This window comes from Bufo gargarizans, chromosome 4, assembly GCF_014858855.1.
Source record: "Bufo gargarizans isolate SCDJY-AF-19 chromosome 4, ASM1485885v1, whole genome shotgun sequence".
NCBI classification, from domain to species: Eukaryota; Metazoa; Chordata; class Amphibia; order Anura; family Bufonidae; genus Bufo; species Bufo gargarizans.
This window is the reverse complement of record NC_058083.1, coordinates 489,695,588-489,721,078: the sequence shown is the minus strand read 5'-3', so window position 1 is coordinate 489,721,078 and position 25,491 is coordinate 489,695,588. Positions and strand designations below refer to the sequence as shown.

At 44.7% G+C, this 25,491-nt stretch overlaps 1 protein-coding gene across 1 annotated transcript in view; it reads right to left on the bottom strand.

The window, feature by feature from the left end:
* Nucleotides 1-25,249, bottom strand: part of LHCGR (luteinizing hormone/choriogonadotropin receptor) — a 269,250-nt gene extending 244,001 nt beyond the window's left edge. Inside the window, exon 1 of the mRNA XM_044290871.1 lies at nt 24,999-25,249. Coding sequence (XP_044146806.1) covers nt 24,999-25,159 — 161 coding nt within the window. The 5' untranslated portion in view covers nt 25,160-25,249. The remainder of the gene's footprint in view (nt 1-24,998) is intronic.
* Nucleotides 25,250-25,491: the final 242 nt, after the last annotated feature.

The following is a 25,491-nucleotide window of genomic DNA, read 5'->3' as shown; positions in this document are numbered from 1 at the left end:
GTACCCTCATACTGAGTGACGTAACCGGCAAGCACATGTAACTGTGAATATGTTTGATGCAGTAAGCCCTTCTGTAGGGTGAACATATGTACAGTTGAAGTCATAAGTTTACATACACCATAGCCACATTTATTAAAACTCAGTGACCCAGATTTACTAATGGTAAAGATGGATTAAGCTTAAGATGGTCTGTCTAGGACCGCCTTTTTTTCCTACCTATGTATTTTCTATGGGAAATAAGGACAGTCACAGGGCTTTATGATAGCCACACCATAACCTTCAATTTGTCGTACGTAAGCCATTTTGCTACAACTTTGGAAGTATGCTTGAGGTCATTTTCCATCTGGAAGACCCATTTGTGCCAAAGCTTTAACTTCTTAGCTGATGTCTTAAGCTGTTGCTTTAATCTCTACACATAATTTTTCTTCCTCATAATAACATCTATTTTGTGAAGCGCACTAGCCCTTTCTGCAACAAACCACCCCCACAACATGATGCTGAAAGCCTCCTCCTTTGTCCTCTATACATAACAAAGGTCTTTATTGCCAAACAAGTCCATTTTTGTTTCATCAGATTAGAATTTTCTCCGAAAAGTAAGAACATATGCAGAGTCAAACTGAGACCTGGAGCACTTTTCTAGCTAAGTGACTAAAGATGGCCTTGCGGTTCACCCGGCAGTCGTTTCACGGTGAACTTTGCTATTTTGCGATTCATCGAACATGCGAACATATGGTGATATTCGGACGCGCCATATTTATTTGCATAGCGCCGAACTTTGACCCATGACACATCCATCAGGTTGGATAGGACAGCCAATTAAGATGTTTCAGCACATGGACACACCCATTACCCTATAAATAATCCCAAACTGTCAGCCATTTTACATTCAGCTTTTTGCCTTATAAGGGCTGGTATAGGTGTGCTATCGATAGGTGTGACATACAGAGGAGTGTGATATACTTATAATATACTTTCTAACATAGAAAGTATATTATAGTGCATTTGTATTGTACAGCAGTTGTGTGCGGTTCTGCGGCGATACTGCAGCCTCACAGAGTGACAAACGCTATTGGAATAACTAATTGCAACTGGTGTGATATACCTGTTGCCCACCCAAAAAAACTGATTGAGGGGTGTGATATACCTATAATATACCTTCTAACATAGAAAGTATATTATAGTGCATTTGTATTGTGCAGCAGTTGTGTGCGGTTCTGCTGAGATACTGCAGCTATATAGAGGAACAAACGCTATTGGAATATCTAATTGCAACGGGTGTGATATACCTGTTGCCCCCTAAAAAACTGATTAAGGGGTACGATATACCTGCTTCCAGAAAATACTGATTAAGGGTTTTGATATACCAGCTTCCAGCAAATACTCATTAAGGGGTTATATATACCTGTTTCCACAAAATGCTGATAGGGGGGATAGATATACCGGCTTCCACCAAATATTGATTGAGGGGTTTGATTTACCGTCTCCCAGCAAATACTCTTTAAGGTGTTTTATTCTATATACCTGTTTCCACAAAATACTGATAGAGGGGATTGATATACCGGCTTCCATCAAATATTGATTGAGGCCTGCGATACACCAGCTTCCACCAAATATTGATTAAGGGGTTTGATTTAGCAGATTCCAACAAATACTCACTAAGGGGTTCTATATACCTGTTTCCACAAAATACTGATAGAGGGGATAGATACACCAGCTTCCACCAAATATTGATTAAGGGTTTTTTTTTATTCAAGCTTGCAGCAAATACTCATTAAGGGGTTATATATACCTGTTTCCACAAAATTCTGATAAAGCAAATTGATATGCCAGCTTCCACCAAATATTGATTGAAGCCTGAGATACACCAGCTTCCACCAAATATTTATTAAAGGGCTTCTGTCACCCCACTAAAGTGATTTTTTTTTTTTTGGGCTGGTGAAATTAATTATATTGCGATATATCACAATATAATTGTGTCACTTACTTTGATCCAGCAGTTTTTTCCAAAAACGAAGTTTTATCATATGTTAATTAGGTCTCTAACAGCAAGTAGGGCGGCTACTTGCTGGTAGCTGCTGCAGAAATCCGCCCCCTCGCCGTGTTGATTGACAGGGCCAGCCGGGATCTCCTCCTCCGGCCAGCCCTGTCGGCATTTCAAAAATCGCGCGCCTCTGTGGGTTCGGCGCAGGCGCTCTGAGATGAGGAGGCTCGTCTCCTCAGCACTCCCTCAATGCATCTGCGCCGATGACATCACCGAAATAGAAGACGTCATCGGCGCAGGCGCACTGAGGGAGTGCTGAGGAGACGAGCCTCCTCATCTCAGAGCGCCTGCGCCGAACCCACAGAGGCGCGCGATTTTTGAAATGCCGACAGGGCTGGCCGGAGGAGGAGATCCCGGCTGGCCCTGTCAATCAACACGGCGAGGGGGCGGATTTCTGCAGCAGCTAGCAGCAAGTAGCCGCCCTACTTGCTGTTAGAGACCTAATTAACATATGATAAAACTTCGTTTTTGGAAGAAACTGCTGGATCAAAGTAAGTGACACAATTATATTGTGATATATCGCAATATAATTAATTTCACCAGCCCAAAAAAAAAATATCACTTTAGTGGGGTGACAGAAGCCCTTTAAGGGGTTTGAAATACCAGCTTCCAGCAAATACTCATTAGGGGGTTATATATACCTGCTTCCACAAAATACTGATAGAGGGGACTGATATACCGGCTTTGACCAAATATTGATTGAGTCCTGTGATACACCAGCTTTCATCAAATATTGATTAAGGGGTTTGATTTACCGTCTCCCAGCAAATACTCTTTAAGGGGTTCTATGCTATATACCTGTTTCCACAAAATACTGATAGAGGGGATTGATATACCGGCTTCCACCAAATATTGATTGAGGCCTGCGATACACCAGCTTCCACCAAATATTGATTAAGGGGTTTGATTTAGCAGATTCCAACAAATACTCACTAAGGGGTTCTATATACCTGTTTCCACAAAATACTGATAGAGGGGATAGATATACCAGCTTCCACCAAATATTGATTAAGGGGTTTGATATTCCAGCTTGCAGCAAATACTCATTAAGGGGTTATATATACCTGTTTCCACAAAATTCTGATAAAGCGAATTGATATACCAGCTTCCACCAAATATTGATTAAGGCCTGCGATACTCCGGCTTCCACCAAATATTGATTAAGGGGTTTGATATACCAGCTTCCAGCAAATACTTATTAAGGGGTTCTATATACCTGTTTCCAAAAAATACTGATAGAGGGTTTCACGTACGCACCCGCGTCTCGCAACCAGGGATGGGTCTGTCAGGGGCCCCAGACTACCTCCAAGCTCTCACTCCGCGCACACCACACAGTCAGGCCGCTAAGTGAGTGTAGTTCACCCCCAAACATGCACAGACACAACACCCCAAACACATGTTGCACACTCCACGTATGTACGTTCAGCTCACAAGCAATCACACAGTCACACGTTCAGGCTATGGATTATTTAGAGCAACAAGGCGGAATAAAAGGAATATTTTATACACAAAAACTAGTGCAGTGCTTACAAAAACAGATGTAAGATAAGACAAAGTAAAAATAGCATACAAAACAGTAAGAGTAAAATAAATGTGTAAAAACAGTAAATAAGAACTTACTGCCCCGGGAGAAGGGGAGGAAAATGGTCAACCGTCCGCTCGACTGACTCCCACATGGTGTAACACTGAAAATATGTCCATGCAACAATTTTAAAGAACTAGGATTGGTTTCCAGTTTCCGGACGGCCCAGTCATTGACTAACCAAACCCTTGTTCTTCCATTAGGTGACAATTAATGAGGGGTTGGAGGGCATTGAATATTGAAATCTCTTTGTTTTTAAGTTTTCAAATCTCCCTCCAAAATGAGCCCCCTTCCTCCAGTATCTGGCTTATCAGGGGGGAGCAGATGCTTCTTTGAAGCTAGTACCTGACAGCCAGAGGTGTTAGATATGACAGGAACATGAGGAGAACTGTCCATCTGCATCTGCTGTAGCTGGCAGAGTCCCATCCTGCCCGACCTCACCCTGCTGGGATAGAATGCAGGCTTCAAAGCACTCAAAGGACCCTTATATCTAGCAAAAATTACACCTTATACAACAGACACACAGCACATATACTTCTATAATAGCTACTACAAGTATGCACCCCCACATCATATTCATGACAGAGGGGATTGATATACTGGCTTCCACCAAATATTGATTAAAGCCTGCAATATACCTACTTCCACAAATACTGCACTTCTATAGGGACTTTGTCACAGGGTAATTTTGAAAATAACAGGCAGAGGAAGAGGCACGCCTTTCCGCAAGGGTGGTATGGGTGGGGCAGGTGCACCAGGCCGGAGCCTAAGTGGGAAGTTGGAGAAGGTGCCTGCGATTACGTCAAAGGATGCAGCATAGTTGGTTGAGTGTCTCACTCAGCCTTACGCTTCTGCACCCTTCACATCCTCTGTATCTGCACCCTTCTCACTCTCTGCTGCGTGCAGAGGAATTATTTTCTGATCAATTCCCAGACCTTACTGATGCACAGCCATTCTTGGCATCGGAACAGGAAGAGGAGGTAGCAACGGCCGCCACCCAGTGGTCTGACGACAGTACCCAGATCAGCCCAAGGACAGTGGTCCCCCTGTTGCTGCCTACCCTGAGGTCTCTAATGTCAGTGGTGGTGAAGGTGATGATGATGACAGGTACAGTAGATGGATGGCACGTGGGTGCCCACAAGAGAGGAAGAGGAGAGGAGTTAAGAGGGAGAGACAGAGCAGCATATAGGCGGTAGAAGGAGGAGAAGCAGGCAGAACTCGCAGTGCACAGGAGGCAAAAAGCAGACTGCAAATGTATCTGAAGCAAGCCATCCACCATTCATGGTCACATCTGGTGTTCCCAGGACGCAGACACATGGCTCTGCAGTGTGGGCTTTTTTTTAACGTGCCAGCTGCTGACAATTGTGTTGCCATCTGCAGCCTGTGCTGTCAATGCATAAGTCTCGGTTAGCTCAACACTCACATAGCGACAACTGCCTTAAGAATGCACCTGCCCTCCCATCACCGAGCCCAGTGGTAGCAACACCGTCAGAACCCACAAAGCCACACTCCCGGAGCTTCACGTCCTGCCTCTTCTCCTTCTCCTCTCTCCTCCCATTTGTCCTCCACCTTCCACTGTGCCGTCGTTGTGTTCACCTGGCAAAAGGCAGGCTTCCGTGGCCCAAATGTTCGAGCGTAAAATATTGATGACCCTCTTACCCAATGGCTGGCCAACTACTGCCATATAAACTGGTGGACTTAGAGGCCTTTAGAAAATTTGTGTCCATTGGCGCAACACAATGGAAGGACCCCGGAAGGAAATATTTTTCCCAGAAGGGCATCCCAGAGCTATATGGCCACGTTCAGCGGCAATTGAATATATCTCTGGCACACAGTGTCGGTGCCAAGATACATCTGACCACAGACACGTGGTCTAGCAAACATGGGTAGGGAAGCTAACTTTTACTGCTCACTAGTTGAACCTTCTAACGGCCATCAAGCATGTAACCCGTGGCACCCGTGTGGATTTGGTGTTGCCGCTATGGATTGCATGCAGGCCTGCCTCTTCTCCTCCTCCTACTCTATCCTTCGTCACCTCCTCAGCTGACTCTTCCTTTTCCACTGCTACCGCCTCTTCTGCTGCATCCCCCAAGCTCCCAAGAAAATATTCAACGTGACAGATAAGACGTTGCCATGCTGTGCTGCGGTTGTTGTGCCTGAAAGCCAAGAGCCACACCGGTCCTGCACTCCTTTCAGCTCTGCTCACAGGCCGATCAGTGGCTAACCCCACTCAATTTGACAGTTGGTAAAGTGGCGTAAGACAACGGTGCTTAGCGCACTGAAACAGGACAAAATGACACACGTGCTGTGCATGGCACACGTCCTGAACTTAGTCATGCAGCGATTCGTTGCCAAATACCCCGGGGTCCAGGATGTCTTGCAGGAGGCCAGGAAAATCTCTAGCCATTTTAGAAGAGCTTACACGGCCATGGCTCGCCTTGCTGACGTTCAGCGGCGGCACCACCTTCCCATCAGACGTCTGATTTGTGAGAGCCCGACGCGCTGAAACTCCACCTTGTATATGCTTTATAGGCTGCTCCAGCAGCAACGTGCCATTAATGACTACCTGTACGAACTTTGCAGCAGGACAGGTTTTGGGGAGCTTGGATTCTTTTCACTGTGCCAGTGGCTGCTCATGCGCGATGCATGCAGACTTCTGTGGCCATTTGATGAGATCACCAAACTGGTCAGTCACAGCCAGGGCACCATCAGAGACATCGTGCCTTACGCCTTCTTTCTGAAGCGTGCATTGCATCGTGTCATTGATCAAGCCGTCGAGGAGCTGGAAGATGAGGAAGTCGCAATGCTGAATGAATTCCCAGGGGGGCTACTCCATCTGAGACAAGTCAGCAGGAGCCTGAAGAGGAGTCAGAGGACGAGGAGCAAGAAGAGCAGGCTTTAAACTTTTCTGGGATCCCTGGTGTTGTCCGTGGATAAGGGGAGGAGACGGAGGAAGACATTCTCATGGACGATGAGCAGGAGCCAGGCCACTCCACTGCTTCCAATTTAGTGCAAATGGGGGCCTTCATGCTCCAGTGTTTGAAGAGGGTCCCCCGTATAAAAAGCATAAAGGGCAAGGACCAGTACTGGGTGGCAACGTACTTAGACCCCCGGTACAAACACAAAATGGCAGACATGTTACCAACATCACAGAGGGCTGTCAGAATGCAGCATTTCCAGGCCTTTCTGCGAGAGATGCTGCATTCTGCTGTTGCTGGCGCTGGCCGAGAAATTTCCACCCACAGCTAAATGGGTGCGAGTACCAATCCTACTGCGCCTGCAAGAAGAGGGCGGTTCTATGATGTGTTGGTCACTTCAGATATGAGATCATTCTTGCATCCAACCCATCGACAGCCACCCTCTGGATCCATCCTCAGGGATCGACCGACAGGTGTCCGACTACATCGGGTTAACGGCCGATGTGGGCGCTCTGAGAAGCAAGGAACCCCTGGACTACTGGGTGTGCAGGCTTGACCTGTGGCCAGAGCTGGCACAATTTGCCATGGAACTGTCCTGTTCGAAAGGACGTTCAGCGCAGCAGGGGGATCGTGACCGATAAGTGCACTCACCTAGCTCATGACAGTATGGACTACCGCACATTTCTAAGAATGAATGAGGCATGGATCTCGGAGGAATTCAACACCTGTGACGACTACGTTTTTAATTGAATTTCCTCATGCCAGCCCACACATATCCACCATCACACAGAACAAAGAATGGTCCCTGTCTTATGTAAATACAGTGGCATAAAAGGCCTTTTCTGTCCGGTGAATGTATAATGTTTGGGGCCTGTACTCCACTGGCCTGCAGTAAAATTGTTATCCAATGACCGACTATTATACCTCCAGCCACATAATCACTTGATCTTTTATGTCCGGTGAATGCCTATTGTTTGGGGCCTGTAATCTAACTGGCCAACAGTAAATGTTATATGTTGACCACCTAATGTACCTCCAGCCACATAATCACTTGATCTTTTCTGTATGGTGAATGCCTAATTGTTGGGGCCTCAGAGGAATTTAACACCTGTGGCGACCACATGTTATCGAATTTCACCTATTATCATTTGGGGTTTATTCAAGAGGGGGGATTTCGTTAGCTATGTTTTTAATCCAGTATTATATTTTTAGTTCTCTTAAACATATGTATTTGACATGTATTTGTACTGGCCTACAGTAAAATTGTTATCCAATGACCGTCTAATATAACTCCAGCCACATAATTACTTGATCCTTTCTGTCCGGTGAATAGCTAATTGTTGGGGCCTGTACTCCACTGGCCTGCAGTAAAATTGATATCCAATGACCGTCTAATATACCTCCAGCCACATAATCACTTGATCTTTTTTGTACTGTGAATGCCTAATGTTTGGGGCCTGTACTCCAGTGGGCTACAGTAAAATTTGTATTCATTGTTTGCATAATGTACCTCGAGCCACATAATCACTTGTTCTTTTATGTCAGGTGAATGCCTAATTTTTAGGGCCTGTACTCCAGTGGCCAAAAATATAAATGTTCTAGGCTCCAGCAGGGTACATTTATGAGAATTTTCCTTTAAGACGCATATAAATGGCCCCTGATTAAAATACATATTTTTTGTGGGAATTTTTGTCATTGATCCCCCTCTAGTATGTCACTGTCCATGTTGTGGGACTATTTGTGCATTCTAGTCAATATTTGGTGGCTGCAAATATGACCTGAAGGTTTTCCGAGTTCGCCTGCCATTAAAGTGAATGGGTCCCGCCGTGAACTTGCGGTTCGCAAACATTTGATCGCGTTCGCGCATGGTCCCGGCCGATGATCGTCCATCGCTATAAGTGACACATTTTACTGTCGATGTTGATACTTTTGTACCTGTTTCCTCCAGCATCTTCACAAGATAGTTTGCTGTTTGTATTTTTCTACCAAAGTACATTCATGTCCAGTAGACAGAACGCATCTCCTTCCTGAATGGTATGATGGCTGCACTAGAAGTGCCTGGCAATAGCTGTCTCCCCTCTTCCCATTCAGAATAGATGCACACTTGGCTGAGTTGACCATATATGAGATGAGGGTGGGGGAAGGGGCAGGAGGGCTAGCAGTTAAAGAACAATAGCTGTTTTTCTGACAGTTGTCTAAAGTGTTTGGCCCGCCTTACTGCATAAATGTTCCTAAGATTCAGTGACGTACCTTTGCTCTTTACCCATGATATATCAGCTTACTAAATTGATGTGTTGCAAGATAATGCACTTTAATTTAATAACCAGATTCCATTGTGTTAGTGCAGATCTCATAGTTGATATACCCATTAGAAGGAAATCCTTTCATGTTTGAGATGCACAATCAAAATGACATTTCCTAGATACTGCTGTGTGAAGACTATGGGCAGGCAGTGATATGAGGATTCAACATACAGATAAAAAGTACATTAGAAGAATGAATGGCATGGAAGTAAATGTGTAAACAAAATCCTGTCTGCCAAGATAGGATACCCTCTAGAACTGATGATACATTTTTGCCTGATAATGGAAAAACTCATAGTTAGAAGGTGCAAGTCAAAATGCCTTCCCAAATATATCCCTCAGCATGATCCAGCTTAACCAACGTTTCTATAAAAGGCTGACAACCCTAACAATTTGTGTCTTCAGAGAGATGAGCTCTACGAAAGTCATTTGCATCATAGACACAAGCCATGCATTTCATTTCTGGTTTTTCTCATATCCACCCAGGGATATGGTCCCTACAAAATTACAATAGAAAAAAGGGGAAGTGAAAACAATGGATGCGGCACAAGAGCGTTCCATCTAACTAGAAAGTAGAAAAGTAGCCAATTTAACATATTTTTCACCCTATAAGAAGCAATTTCCCCTAAAAAAAAGTGTGAAAAACACCAGCCTGTCTTGTAGTGTGACTACTAATGAGCACTTCTATTATGGAAGTGCTCATTAGTAAAGACCAGGTAGCAGTGCTGGCTCTTTACTCACCGTTGCCTGGTCTTCGCCTGCGGGCGCCGCAGACTGTGCTGAGACCTGTGCATGTAGGTGTGCTATGTAACTTCCTGCTGTACGACATCGGTTTATAGCACAGCACATCAGGGAGAGCAGGAGGAGAGCTGGATCTCAGAGTGGCCGCTTACAGAACATGAGAGATGAGTTGATTATTTTTTTTTAAGACTGATTAACATTGGGGGTCTGATCTGGTCTGATTGGGGGCCTTATTAACATTAGAGATCTAATGTGAGGTATTTTGGGGGTCTGAGCTGAGGTCTAATTAATATTGGGGCTCTGAGCTGAGGCCTGATTAACATTGGAGCTCTGATCTAAGGTCTGATCTAAGGATTGATGGAAAATATATTTTTTTCTTATTGTCCTCTTCTAAAAGCTACCGTAGGTGTGTCTTATGGGCAGGTGCATCTCATAGGGCGAAAAATATAGTATATCTTTGGGCTAGGGACCCTCTTCCTCTAGGTGTGCTACTAAACTAGGCAGCATCCTCTCCTGGCTCAGATAATGAAGTATAATTGCTCAATAAATTCAACGAGCTTCTATATAACCAGTAGGTTTTCTATCAAACTTAGAAAATCTCAGGGGAAAACTATGAATCCTAGGAGAACTAATCTACTCATCTCTGGGGGCACCAACAAAATGTAGTTATCTCGATTTCCTTTCTCCTCTTCATTAGTCCATTAAGTAGAAATATAACAAATTCTGCTACATCTGCCTTCCTCACTTCCCCCTTACACTTTACAGACTGAGAATTAACTCTTGTTTCCTCATTAACACAGTTCCTATATACTATATCTCCAGTAGTGATGGCCTTGCGGTTCGCCCAGCGGTCATTTAGAGGCGAAATTTGCTAGTTCGCGATTCGCTGAACATGCAAACATATGGTGATATTTGCACGCGCCATATTTTTTTGCATCGCGCCTAACTTTGACCCATGACACATCTATGTACAGGTGGGACAGGACAGCCAAATGAGACGTTTCAGCACATGGACACCCCCCCTACCCTATAAATAAACTCAATCTGGCAGCCATTTTACATTCTGTTTTTTGCCAGTGTAGGGCAGAGGTTGCTGTGTGGAGCAGGGACAGACTGTTAGGGACACCAAATGCTAGCTAATAGGGCCACAAAAGTCCTTTTAAGGACTGGTATAGGTGTGCTATCGATACGTGTGATACACAGAAGGGTGTGATATACTTATAATTTACTTTCTAACATAGAAAGTATATTGTAGTGCATTTGTATTGTGCAGCCATTGTGTGCGGTTCTGCTGAGATACACAGCTAGATAGAGGGACAAACGCTATTGGAATAAATAATTGCAACTGGTGTCATATACCTGTTGCCCCCCCCAAAAAAAAAAATCTTAATGAGGGGTGTGATATACCTACAGTATAATATACTTTCTAACATAGAAAGTATATTATAGTGCATTTGTATTGTGCAGCAGTTGTGTGTGGTTCTGCTGCGATAATGCAGCTAGAGGGACAAATGCTATTGGAATAACTAATTGCAACTGGTGTGATATACCTGTTGCCCCCCCAATTTTTTTTATTGAGGAGTGTGATATACCTATAATATACCTTCTAACATAGAAATTATATTATAGTGCATTTGTATTGTGCAGCAGTTGTGTGCGGTTCTGCTGAGATACCGCAGCTAGATGGAGGGACAAACGCTATTTGAATGACTAATTGCAATTGGTGTGATATACCTGTTGCCCCCAAAAAACTGATTAAGAGGTGCGATATACCTGCTTCTATATAATACTGTTTGAGGGGGGTGATACACCGGCTTCCACAAAATATTGATTGAGGGGTGTGATATACCGGTTTCCACCAAATATAGATTAAAGCCTGCGATACACCAGCTTCCACCAAATATTGATTAAGGGGTTAGATATACCAGCTTCCAGAAAATACTGATTATTGGGTTTTATATACCTGTTTCCACAAAATACTGATAGAGGGGATTGATATACCGGCTTCCACAAAATATTGATTGAGGCCTGCGATATACCTTCTTCCACAAATACTGCTCTTCTATAGGGACTTTGTCACAGGGTCATTTTGAAAATGACAGGCAGAGGAAGAGGCAGGCCATTCCGCACTATGGGTCAGGCAGGTGCACCAGCCTGGAGCCTAAGTGGGAAGTTGGAGAAGGTGCATGCAATTACGTCAAAGGATGCACCAGAGTTGGTTGAGTGTCTCACTCAGCCTTCCGATTCTGAACCCTCCTCAACCTCTGTATCAGCACCCTCCTCACTCTCTGCTGTGTGCATCCACAAAGATACCACCACCACCATTGCTCCTCCACTCGAGTCAGAGGAATTATTTTCCCAACCATTCCCAGACCTTACCGATGTGCAGCCATTCTTTGCATCGGATGAGGAAGAGGAGGTAGCAAGGGGCCGCCACCCAGCGCTCTGACGACAGTACCCAGATCAGCCCAAGGAGGGTGGTCCCCGCTGTTGCTGCCTACTCCGAGATCTCTAATGTCAGTGGTGGTGAAGGTGACTATGATAACGTATCCATGGATGTCACGTGGGTGCCCACAAGAGAGGAAGAGAAGGGGAGTTCAGAGGGAGAGACAGAGTAGCAGATAGGGAGGAGAAGGAGGAGAAGCAGGCAGAACTCGCAGTGCACAGGACACAAAAAGCAGACTGCAAATGTATCTGGAGTGAGCCATCCACCATGCACGGTCACATCTCGCACTCCCAGAACGCCAGCACATGGCTCCACAGTGTGGGCTTTTTTCTTTTTATGTGTCAGCTGCTGACAATAGTGTTGCCATCTGCAGCCTGTGCTGTTAACGCATAAGTCGCGGTAAGCCCAACAGTCACAACCTCCTTAAGAAGGCGACTGGCCTCCCATCACCAAGACCAGTGGGAGCAACACCGTCAGAGCACACAAAGCCAAACTCCCTGGACTCCATGTCCTGTCTCTTCTCCTCTCTCCTCCAATTTGTCCTCCGCTCCACCTTCCACCGTGCCATTGACGGCTGTCAAGCATGCAACCCGTGGCACCCATGTGGATTTGGTGCTATTTCCACTGCTACCTCCTCTTCCACTGCACCCCCCAGCTCCCCAGAACCTATTCGACATGATAGGTGAGACACTGCCATGCTGTGCTGCGGCTGTTGTGCCTGGAAGTCAAGAGTCACACTGGTGCTGCACTCCTTTCAGCTCTGAGGTCAAAGGCCGATCAGTGGCTAACTCCACTTAATTTGACAGTTGGTAAAGTGGTGTGCGACAATGGTGCCAATCTGCTGAGTGTGCTGAAACAGGTGCAAAATGATACACATGCCGTGCATGGCACACGTCTTGAACTTAGTCGTGCAGCGATTCGTTGCCAAATACCCCGGGGTCCAGGGCGTCTTGCAGCAGGCCAGGAAAATCTCTGTCCATTTTCGAAGATCTTACACGGCCATGGCTCGCCTTGCTGACGTTCAGCGGTGACACTACTTGCCCATCAGACATTTGATTTGTGACTGCCAGACGTGCTGGAACTCCACCTTGTATATGCTTGATAGGCTGCTCCAGCAGCAACGTGCCATTAATGACTACCTGTACAAACTCTGCAGCAGCACAGGTTCTGGGGATATACCGGCTTCTGTCAAATATTGATTGAGGACTGTGATACACCAGCTTCCTTAAATATTGATTAAGGGGTTTGATTTACCAACTTCCAGCAAATAATCCTAGGAGAACTAATCTACTCATCTCGGGGGGCACCAACAAAATGTAGTTATCTCGATTTCTTTCCTCCTCTTCATTAGTCCATTAAATAGAAATATAACAAATTCAGCAAATCTGCCTTCCTCACTTCCCCTTTACACTTTACAGACTGAAAATCAACTGTTGTTTCCTCATTAACACAGTTCCCATATATCTCCAGTAGAGATGGCCTTGCGGTTCGACCGGTGGTCATTTCGCGGGAAAAATTGCTCGTTCGCGATTCACCGAACATGCGAACATATGGCGATATTAGCGAGCACCATATTATTTTGCATAGCGCTGAACTTTGCCCCATGACACATCCATCAGGTGGTACAGGACATCCAATTGAGATGTTTTAGCACATGGACATACCCCCTACCCTATAAATAAACCCGATCTGGCAGCCATTCTACATTCTGTTTTTTGCCAGTGTAGGGAGAGGTTGCTGTGTGGAGAAGGGACAGACTGTTAGAGACACCAAATGCTAGCTAATAGGGCCATAAAAGTCTTTTTAAGGACTGGTATAAGTGTGCTATTGATACGTGGGACATACGAAGGGGTGTGATATACTTATAATATACTTTCTAACATAGAAAGTATATTATAGTGCATTTGTATTGTGCAGCAGTTGTGTGTGGTTCTGCTGCGATAATGCAGCTAGAGGGACAAATGCTATTGGAATAACTAATTGCAACTGGTGTGATATACCTGTTGCCCCCCCAAAATTTTTTTTATTGAGGAGTGTGATATACCTATAATATACCTTCTAACATAGAAATTATATTATAGTGCATTTGTATTGTGCAGCAGTTGTGTACGGTTCTGCTGAGATACCGCAGCTAGATAAAGAACAAATGCTATTGGAATAAGTAACTGCAACAGGTGTGATACACCTGTTGCCCCCCAAAATAATAACTGATAGAGGGGTGTGATATACCTATAATATCCCTTCTAAAATAGAAAGTATATTATACTGCCTTTGTATTGTGCAGCAGGTGTGAGATACTGCAACTAGATAGAGGGAAAAATGCTATTGGAATAACTAATTGCAACTGGTGTTATACAGTATACCTGTTTGCCCCCCCAAAAAAACATTTTAATTGAGGGGTGTGATATACCTATAATATACCTTCTAACATAGAAAGTATATTATAGTACATTTGTATTGTGCAGCCGTTGTGTGCGGTTCTGCTGATATACCGCAGCTAGATAGAGGGACAAAAACTATTGGAATAAGTAATTGCAACAGGTGTGATATACCTGTTGCCCCCACCAAAAAAAAATCTTAATGAGGGGTGTGAAATACCTATAATATACCTTCTAACATAGAAAGTATATTATAGGGCCTTTGTATTGTGCAGCAGTTGTGTGCGGTTCTGCTGAGATACCGCAGCTAGATAATGGGAAAAATGCTATTGGAATAAGTAATTGCAACAGGTGTCATATACCTGTTGCACACCAAAAAAAAAAAAATGATAGAGAGGCGTGATATACCTATAATATACCTTCTAACATAGAAAGTATATTATAGCGCATTTGTATTGTGCAGCAGTTGTGTGCGGTTCTGCTAAGACACCGCAGCTATATAGAGGGACATACGCTATTCGAATAACTAATTGCAACTAGTGTGATATATCTGTTGCCCCCCCCCCCTCAAAAAAATTATTAAGGGGTGCAATATACCTGCTTCTACAAAATACTGTTTGAGGGGTGCGATACACCAGCTTCCACAAAAAATTAATTGAGGGGTGTGATACACCGGTTTTCAAACAAACATAGATTGAGGCCTGCAATACACCAGCTTCCAACAAATATTAATTATGGGTTTTGATATACCAGCTTCCAGCAAATACTCATTATTAGGTTCTACATACCTGTTTCTACAAAATACTGATACAGTGTATTAATATACTGTCTTCCACCAAATATTGATTGAGGCCTGCGATACACCAGATTCTACGAAATATTGATTAAGGGGTTTGATTTTCCAACTGCCAGCAAATACTCATCATTAGGTTCTATATACCTGTTTCCACAAAATACTGATAGAGGGTATTGATATACCAGATTCCACCAAATATTGATTGAGGCCTGCGATTCACCAGCCTCCACAAAATATTGATTAAGGATTAGTTTGATTTACTGGCTTCCAGCAAATACTCATTATTGGGTTCTCTATACCTGTTTCCACAAAATACTGATAGAGGGGATTGATATACCGGCTTCCACAAAATATTGAATGAGGCCTGCGATATACCTTCTTCCACAAATACTGCTCTTCTATATTGACTTTGTCACAGGGTCATTTTGAAAGTGATTCTGCACCCTCCTTACCCTCTGTATCAGCATTCTTCTCACTCTCTGCTGTGTGCATCCACAAAGACACCATCACCACCACAGCTCCTCCACTCGATTCAGAGGAATTATTTTCCCATCCATTCTCAGACCTTAATGAAGCATAGCCATTCTTGGCATCGGATGAGAAAGAGGAGGTAGCAAGGGGCCGCCACCCAGCGGTCTGACGACAGTACCCAAATCAGCCCAAGGAGGGTGGTCCCCGCTTTTGCTGCCTACTCCGAGATCTCTAATGTCAGTGGTGGTGAAGGTGACGACGATGACGTGTCCATGGATGTCACATGGGTGCCCACAAGAAAGGAAGAGTAGGGGATTTCAGAGGGAGAGATGGAGCAGCAGATAAGGAGGAGAAGCAGGCAGAACTCGCAGTGCACAGGACGCAAAAAGCAGACTGCAAATGTATCTGGAGTGAGCCATCCACCATGCACGGTCACATCTGGCACTCCCAGAACGCCATCACATGGCTCCACAGTGTGGGCTTTTTTTTTAACGTGTCAGCTACTGACAATAGTGTTGCCATCTGCAGCCTGTGCTGTCAACGCAAAAGTCTCGGTAAGCCCAACACTCACCTAGGGACGACCTCCTTAAGAAGGCACCTGGCCTCCCATCACCAAGACCAGTGGGAGCAACACCGTCAGAACACACAAAGCCACACTCCCGGCGCTCCACGTCCTGCCTCTTCTCCTTCTCCTCTCTCCTTCCATTTGTCCTCCACTACACCTTCTACCGTGCCGTTGTCGCGTTTATCTGGCAAAAGGTAGGCTTTCGTGGCCCAAATATTCGAGCGTAAAAAGTTGATGACGCTGGATAACCCTCTTGCCCAACGGCTGACCGTCGGCTTATTGGAACTGCTAGCCCGCCACCTACTGCCATATAAACTGGTGGACTCAGAGGCCTTTAGAAAATTTGTAGCCATTTGCACACCACAATGGAAGGTCCCTGGAAGAAAATATTTCTTCCAGAAGGGCATCCCAGAGCTAGATGGCCATGTTCAGCGGCAATTGTATATATCTCTGGCACACAGTGTCGGTGCCAAGATACATCTGACCACAGACACGTGGTCTAGCAAACACGGGCAGGTAAGGTACATAACTTTTACTGCCCGCTGGGTGAACCTTCTGATGGCTGTCAAGCATGCAACCCGTGTGGATTTGGTGTAATTTCCACTGCTACCGCCTCTTCCACTGCACCCCCCAGCTCCCCAGAACTTATTCGACGTGACAGGTGAGACGTTGTCATGCTGTGCTGCGGCTGTTGTGCCTGGAAGCCAATAACCACACTGGTCCTGCACTCCTTTCAGCTTTGTGGTCAAAGGCCGATCAGTGGCTAACCCCGCTTAATTTGACAGTTAGTAAAGTGGTGTGCAACAACAGTGCCAATCTGCTGAATGCGCTGAAACAGGGCAAAATGACACACTTGCCATGTATGGCACATGTCCTGAACTTAGTTGTACATCGATTCATTGCTAAATACCCCGGGGTCCAGGACGTCTTGCGGCAGGCCAGGAAAATCTCTGGCCATTTTCGAAGATCTTACACAGCCATGGCTCGCCTTGCTGACGTTCAGCGGCGGCACCACTTGCCCATCAGACGTCTGATTTGGGACTGCCTGATGTGCTGGAACTCCACCTTGTATATGCTTTATAAGCTGCTCCAGCAGAAACGTGCCGTTAACGACTACCTGTACGAACTCTGCAGCAGGACAGGTTCTGGGCAGCTTGTTTTTTTTTTTTTACCGCACCAGTGGCTGCTCATGCACGGCGCATGCAGACTTCTGTGGCCATTTTATGATCACCAAACTGATCAGTCGCACCCAGGGCGCCATCAGTGACATCGTACCTTACGCCTTCTTTCTGAAGCGTGCATTGCGTTGTGCCATTGATCAAGCTGTCGAGGAGGTGTTGTCCGTGGATGGGGGAATGAGTCCAAGGACGAAATTTTTCAGGGAGATGAGCAGGAGCCAGGCTGTTCCACCACTTCCAATTGAATGCAAATAAGCACACTCGGCTAGCTCACATTTCTAAAAATGAATGAGGCATGGATCTCGGAGGAATTTAACCTGTGATGACCACGTTTAATTGAATTTCCCTAATGCCAGCCCACACATATCTTCCACCATCCAGAACAAATAATGGTCTGTGTCTTATGTAAATACAGCGGCATAAAATGTATTTTCTGTCCAGTGAATGCCTAATCTTTGGGGCTACAGAGGAATTCAATACCTGTGACGACCATGTGTTATCGAATTTCAACTATTATCATTTGGTTTTTTTTCAAGAGGGGGTATTTTGTTACCCATGTTTTTAATCCAATTTTATATTTTTACTTAATTTAAACATATGTATTTGACATGTATTTGTACTGGCCTGCAGTAAAATTGATATCCATTGACCGTCTAATATACCTCCAGCCACATAATCACTTGATCTTTTCTGTCCGGTAAATGAATAATTTTTTGGGCCTGTAGTCCACTAGCCTGCAGTAAAATTGATATCCAATGACCGTCTAATATACCTCTAGCCACATAATCACTTGATCTTTTATGTATGTTGAATGCATATGTAACGGATCTCCTGGCACCCCAACCGGGTACCTCCGTCGATAGATGCTCCTAGTGCTTCCCGAGGACTCCAAGCACTCCACTTGACACCGTAAGCGCTGCAGACTCCACAAACCACCAAAGATTTGTTGAGGTCTCACCATCTCCTACCCTCCCTGGACCTACGACAAGGCTCCAGGCTCCAGTGGGTGAGCCTCTCCTAAATCCAGAGAGCAGGAACAGCTCTTACAAGAGCTAATAGTATGGCCCGGGGGGTATAGCAAATCTTCAGCGTATAGCAATCCCCAGTGTCGATCAGTCTTCCAAACACCAGCCTCAACATGATGAAGGGTAAAACAGGAACTCCTTATTGAACACACAAGCATTGACTTATACACATTTTCAAACAAGGTTACCACCCACAGGGTTTACCAATAAACACGTACAATACACTCAGACACTCCCACACAAAATCCTCCCCTCTGCCTGTTATACAATTACCCCACACAATGGGTTGATGCAATTGTATCACAGGCAGGAGAATACACAGTGTCTTCTGTCCTGGAGACAACCGAGGAGTAAGTCAATTATTTCTCAGGACAAAGGGAAATCGCCAATACACACGTGGGGTCAATAGGACAGACATCACTACTCAAATATACAATGTCCCACCCTTTACAGTACACATAGACATTTAACATATCCCAAAATTGCACGAATTAGACCAGGGGTTCAAAAGTTAGTAAAAGTCCTTTGTGAACAAAGGAAGCCTGGCTGATGAGACGGCCCATAATCCTGGGGCAAGAGGCTGGTAGCCAGCCTTCTCCACCACCCAGTGGCGATGTTGGTTTCGTCACATTTCTCCCCTTTTCCAAACAGACTAACAGGGTCTCTGACCTTCTGCCGGTCAGTGCCCTGGTTAGTCCAGCAGACCACCCACAAAACAGAAACAGCAGTACAGCCCACCCACAATAAATGGTTACTACACCTGAGCAAGGGATAAACCTGTCCATGTCCATGTGCCTCACCATTGCTGTGTGGGGGACTAGTAGACTGCCTTGGTGGGTTGCTGAGTGGGCAGAGACCAGCGGTACTTTTCCCTGGTGCCAGCGCTACCACGGAAGAAGCCTGGTTGTAGCCTGGTTGTTGTAGAGGGAGACCGACTGTTTCCCCTTTAGATACACCACTCTGCTGTTGTAGGGAGAGACCGACTGTCTCCCTTTAGATAGACCACCATGCTGATGTGGGGGGAGACCGACTGTCTCCCCTTTGGCTAAACAGCCCTGTTGCTAGGGGACAGGACTGACTGTCCCTACCCCCTTTGCTGTGAGTGCAGAGATCATGGTCCCATCTGCACTGATGTGAGGCTTACTGTCTCCTTCTGGTGCGTTAAACTGCCGCTGGGGAATGGAGACTGTGCTCCCAATTCCTTGTAGATCACACGGCCGCTGGGGAATGGAGACTGGGCTCCCAATTCCCTGTACATCACACGGCCGCTGGGGAATGGAGACTGGGCTCCCAATTCCCTGTACATCACACGGCCCCTGGGGAATGGAGACTGGGCTCCCAAATCCCTGCATATCACACGGCTGCTGGAGGATGGAGACGATGCTCTCCTCTCCCTGCAAAACATACTGCTGCTGGGGAGCAGGACCGACTGTCCCTACTCCCTGAAACTCCGGCTGCCGTTGGGGATCTGGGCCGACTGCCCAGCATCCCTGTAGGGCAGGTGGAGAGACCTCGGTCCCATCTCCACCTGCCATATGGGGTTCCCCCCAGGACCAGTCTATGAGGTCCCCTACTTGTGTAGCTGGTACTGAAGCAGGGGATACTTCAGTCGGGTCTTCCCAGTAAACCTCCACAATATCCTCCCAGCTGAAGTGCTCTGGACCTGGGTCTGCCACTCTGCTCTCTCGCTGACCCCTCTCAATGGAGTGGAAGAGATCTCGGTAGTCCTGCTCCAGTTCCCACTACAGGGTTGCTAGGTGAGCCAGGTCTTTCTCTACCTCATGGGGGTCATCCCAATCCTGCCTAGCCTCCCTCTCGTAGAAAATGTTCTGAAGTCTGGACTGTGCAGGGCTCCCGAAGTCAGGCTCTGCAAAGGACTCCCATAACAAGTCAGGACCATCAAACTCCTCTCCCTCTGGCTTGTCATGCTTAGCTGTCCAGGGTATATACTGTGCCATATACCACCAGAGTGCCTGGTAGGCCTCCTTCAAACATAGCTCCTGCCATACTCAGTGCTCTAGTTCCTTCACCCATTCATCCAGGGGCTGCTCTCCCAGGAAGGGCATCTGCAGGGCCACTTGCTTCTGCAATCGCTGCTCTCAACTAGGGAGACTCTCACCTCGCTGGTATTGTACATTACCCAGGGCCTGGTACCATATGCCTTTCCTTAACGCATCCCAGCCATCCAGGTCTTCCTCATCGTATCCCACTGCTGCCACCAATGTAACGGATCTCCTGGCACTCTGACAGGGTACCTCCGTCGATAGATACTCCTAGTGCTTCCCGAGGACTCCAAGCACTCCACTTGACACCGTAAGCGCTGCAGACCCCACGAACCGCTGAAGCTTGGTTGAGGTCTCACCGTCTTCTACCCACCCTGGACCTATGACAAGGCTCCAGGCTCCAGTGGGTGAACCTCTCATAAATCCAGAGAGCAGGAACAGCTCTTACGAGAGCTAATAGTATAGCCCGGGGAGTATAGCAAATTTTCAGCGTATAGCAATCCCCAGTGTCGATCAGTTAGCCAAACACCAGCCTCAACATGATAAAGGGTAAAACAGGAACTCCTTATTGAACACACAAGCATTGACTTATACACATTTTCCAACAAGGTTACCACCCACAGGGTTTTGTAAAAATAACCAATAAACACGTACAATACACTCAGACACTCCCACACAAAATCCTCCCCTCTGCCTGTGATACAATTACCCCACACAATAGGTTGATGCAATTGTATCACAGTCAGGAGAATACACAGTGTCTTCTGTCCTGGAGACAACTGAGGAGTAAGTCAATTATCTCTCAGGACAAAGGGAAATCGCCAATACACATGTGGGGACAATAGGACAGACATCACTACTCAAATATATAATGTCCCACCCTTTACAGTACACATAGACATTTAACATATCCCAAAATGGCACGAATTAGACCAGGGGTTCAAAAATTAGTAAAAGTCCTTTGTGAACAAAGGAAGCCTGGCTGATGAGAGGGCAAATCCTGGGGCAAGAGGCTGGTAGCCAGGCCTCTCCACCACCCAGTGGCGAGGTTGGTTTCGTCACAGCATAATTTTTTGGGCCTGTAATCTATCTGGCCAACAGTAAATTGTTATACGGTGACCGCCTAATGTACCTCCAGTTACATAATCACTTCATGTTTTCTGTCCGGTGAATGCCTAATTTTTGGGGCCTGTACTCCACTGGCCCGCAGTATAATTGATTTCCATCAACCGTATAATATACCTCCAGCCACATAATCACTTGATCTTTTATGTACGGTGAATGCATAATCTTTGGGGCCTGTAATCTAACTGGCCAACAGTAAAATTGTTATACTGTGAACACCTAATGTACCTCCAGCCACATTATCAATTGTTCTTTTCTGTATGGTGAATGAATCATTTTGGGGGCCTTTAGTCCACTGGTCTGCAGTAAAATTCATATCCATTGACCGTCTAATACAGTGTTTCCCAAACAGTGTGCCTCCAGCTGTTGCAAAACTACAACTCCCAGCATGCCTGGACAGCCTTTGGCTGTGCGGGCATGCTGGGAGTTGTAGTTTTGCAACAGCTGGAGGCACACTGGTTGGGAAACACTGGTCTAATATACCTCCAGCCACGTAATCACTTGATGTTTTCTGTACGGTGAATGCCTAATGTTTGGGTCTGTACTCCACTGGCCTGCAGTAAAATTGATATCCAATGACCGTCTAATATACCTCCAGCCAGATAATCACTTGATCTTTTCTGTCCGGTGAATGACTAATGTTTGGGTCTGTACTCCACTAGCCTGCAGTAAAATTAATATCCAATGACCGTCTGAAATACCTCCAGCCTCATAATCACTTACTCTTTTCTGGGGCCTGTACTCCCGTGGTCTAAAATAAAAAATTTCTAGGCTCCAACATGGCACATTTTTGACAGTTTCCCTTTAAGAAGCATAAAAATTGCCCCTAATAAAAATACATATTTGTAGTTTTTTCAGGTACACCTGCCATTAAAGTGAATGAGGCCTGTCACGAACTTGCGGTTCACGAATCGTCCTGGCCGATGTTCGTCCATCACTAATTTTTGGTACTTTGGAACCTGCTGACATAAGAATTCGGCAAAAACAACAACCACTTCATGTAGAAGTAAGAATTACAGAAGGTTGTACGTGCTGCCTGTCTCATGAAGATTTGTCTCCATCTACTTTCTGTTAGATTATAGATTAACACCCCCTTGCTTTACCCCATAGTAATAGACAAGTTTCCGTCATGGGTAAAATAGGGCAGATCATTGAACGGACTTTCCATTACTTGATATACCATACCAATACGGGGTGAAAGAAAACTCTTTTTATTAAACTTTTCACCAGAGATTTCTAGTGACCACTTCAGACACAAACATAGTAAAAGAAAATGTAATGCTGTAAGTTATTAGTTTTAAAATGATACAATATTAAAGGAATGTCCTATTAAAGGATATGTCATAAATGTTAAGTTGGGGAGTGCCATTGAGAGAACTGGAGTCCCATCACATCCAGTTAGAGAATGATAGTAGAGGTGGTCGCTCCGCTCATGTATGTAGCTCTCTCCAGACAAATCTATGAAAGCCACATAAACAGGCTTTGAACACGCTCCAGTGGAAAGCCCTTTAACTGTGCAGGCTATATAATGATTTACCTGGTCCTTAGCTGTTAAATCTGCAATCAAACTGACATTAGCACTTGTGGACCATATACATAAAATGTATGTCATTGATTCTGAGTGTTTACAATTTTATGGACACTGTATCATTTAGACATAATAATTTTACTATCTGAAAGTATGATACTTTTGAGATGTTAGTAGTGATATTAATGAATGGAATAGTAGTACTAATACTAGCTCAATAGTAGCAGCTTGTGTAACAGAGTGAGGTATATTACTACCACCTTTCACCATTGTAACACAATTAACAATAGAATACAATGTAAGCAGCAAAAGTTAAAAAAAAGTAAACAAATAATAATATATCCATCTGAAACCACCACAGTATTTCCTAAGCCAACATTACAGGATGTGCCACTAGCTATAAATAGATTTTTCGTCTATATAACTGAACAATAAAAATGTAAGAAAATATGGCGGCAGAGTGCCTCTTTATATTTAAAAAAAATACAATATAATCATAGCATGCCACTTTTCAATGAACATGTAGATGTACAGTACAATAGACTAGACCTGTGCTATGGGCTTCACTCCAGTTATACTAGAATTGACTGAATTGATTCTACATGAATTAAATCGGACACAAATTTTGTAAACATTTGAGTTGCATTCAATTTGGGCGCACTTTGTGGAGCGTGAGAGAGAAATAAATTAAGTAAAAATGTGCTCGGTCCAGGAGACCTCAGAGTGTCAGACACAAATTTTCGAGCCAGTTGGAGGGCTTTTGATGTAGGTAGAATTTATTTGCACCCAAATTGAATCGGTCTACCGATCTGGCTGAATTAAACCTGAATCGAATTATGAGCAATTTGCTCATCTCTAATTAGGACATTTGTAGTATTGTGATACATTTACATTCATTAGCATTGTAATAAAAATGATTGATACTTTATCCCTACCACATCCACAGAATAGGGGATCAGCATCTGGTCAGTTGGGTTCTGACCACCAGGACCCCCACCGATCACAAGAACAGGGGTCCTGTTCCTTCTGAATAAATGGAGTGGCAGGTCGAGCATGACAGCTGCTGCTCCATTCATTCTCAAAGGGGCTGCCAGACTCCAGCAATTGGACCCCCACCGGTCAGTAGCTTATCCCCTATCCTGTTAATAACTATCCTGTTAATAACTCAACACAACCCCTTTAAGACCAAGCCTTTAAAGCGATAAAATAAAACTTTATCATGTATTTTTGCATATAAAAAGACAAAACAATTCCACAGTAGTCTAATAATATCAATGAGAGTAGTAATACCTAATAGTCATATTCAATGTAGTCTTGAATTGCATTAGGAAACAGGAGTACATCTACTACTGTAACCCTCTGACTTTTGGTCTCAGTCTGATTCTGATCAATGTTATCTAGTGCAGTGTTTCTCAATGTTTCTAAGTCATCTACCCTCAGATACCTGATATCAAAGTACCCTCAAGCCTTTGATCATGAAAAGCACAATATGAGGACAGTGGGAGTACCCCCTAGTGTTCATATGTCATAGGATCTATACTTATGTCTATAGTAAATTTCACCTACAACGTCAGTAGAAGGCATTATCATAGCTTACAATACTATCATTCAAGGTACAGCTTTGTAATTGTATAAGTTGTATCTATCTACTGTACAAACCTTTCTATAGAACTTTAATGTAGTCCAATGGTTTATATATATATACATAAAACCTAATGATACATAAATGTAGATATTTCAGTAAGAAGAAAACTTTACGAGCTATCACTAGAAGATTCAACATCCTGCACAAACTTCTACGCACTAACACGAGATCTAGTTATGTACTATGTTACTATGTTACTAGTTACACTTCACAATTACATTTCCTATCGTGAAACATTAGAGATGATACTTACAGTTGTAAGCCCTGTGGTCTGTACGCTGCTGCTTGAGCCGGACACAAAAGTCTTGTCCTCTTGCAGTCACAAAGCTCGCAGGCATCAGTCAGTTCTGAGCAGACTGGGTTCAGGTAAGTCAAATAGAACATGAGGAGGTAATAGAAATTCAGTGTCTCCATGGTAAGATTGTCCTTTAGAAGATTAGTAGCAATGTTATTTTAATTCCATTTTCTGTCCTTAACTTTTTTTTTTGTATGAAGTGAATTACAGCTGGGAGAGGGAACAGTTTGTATTCCATGCAGGCAACGTGTTCCTATTTTTAGTCTGCATTTACACTGACTAACCGTGAGTCGCTTGTCAGGGCTCCTCCTGCCTCTTAGTTTGGAGAATTCAAATTTCACTCCCAAGTCAAATAATTGTGGCATAAATAGGTGCACCCACCATCACCAGCTATTATCCTTTACATTGAGGAAAATCCACGTCAAGGTGCAGGTTTATTATTGCTGTATGA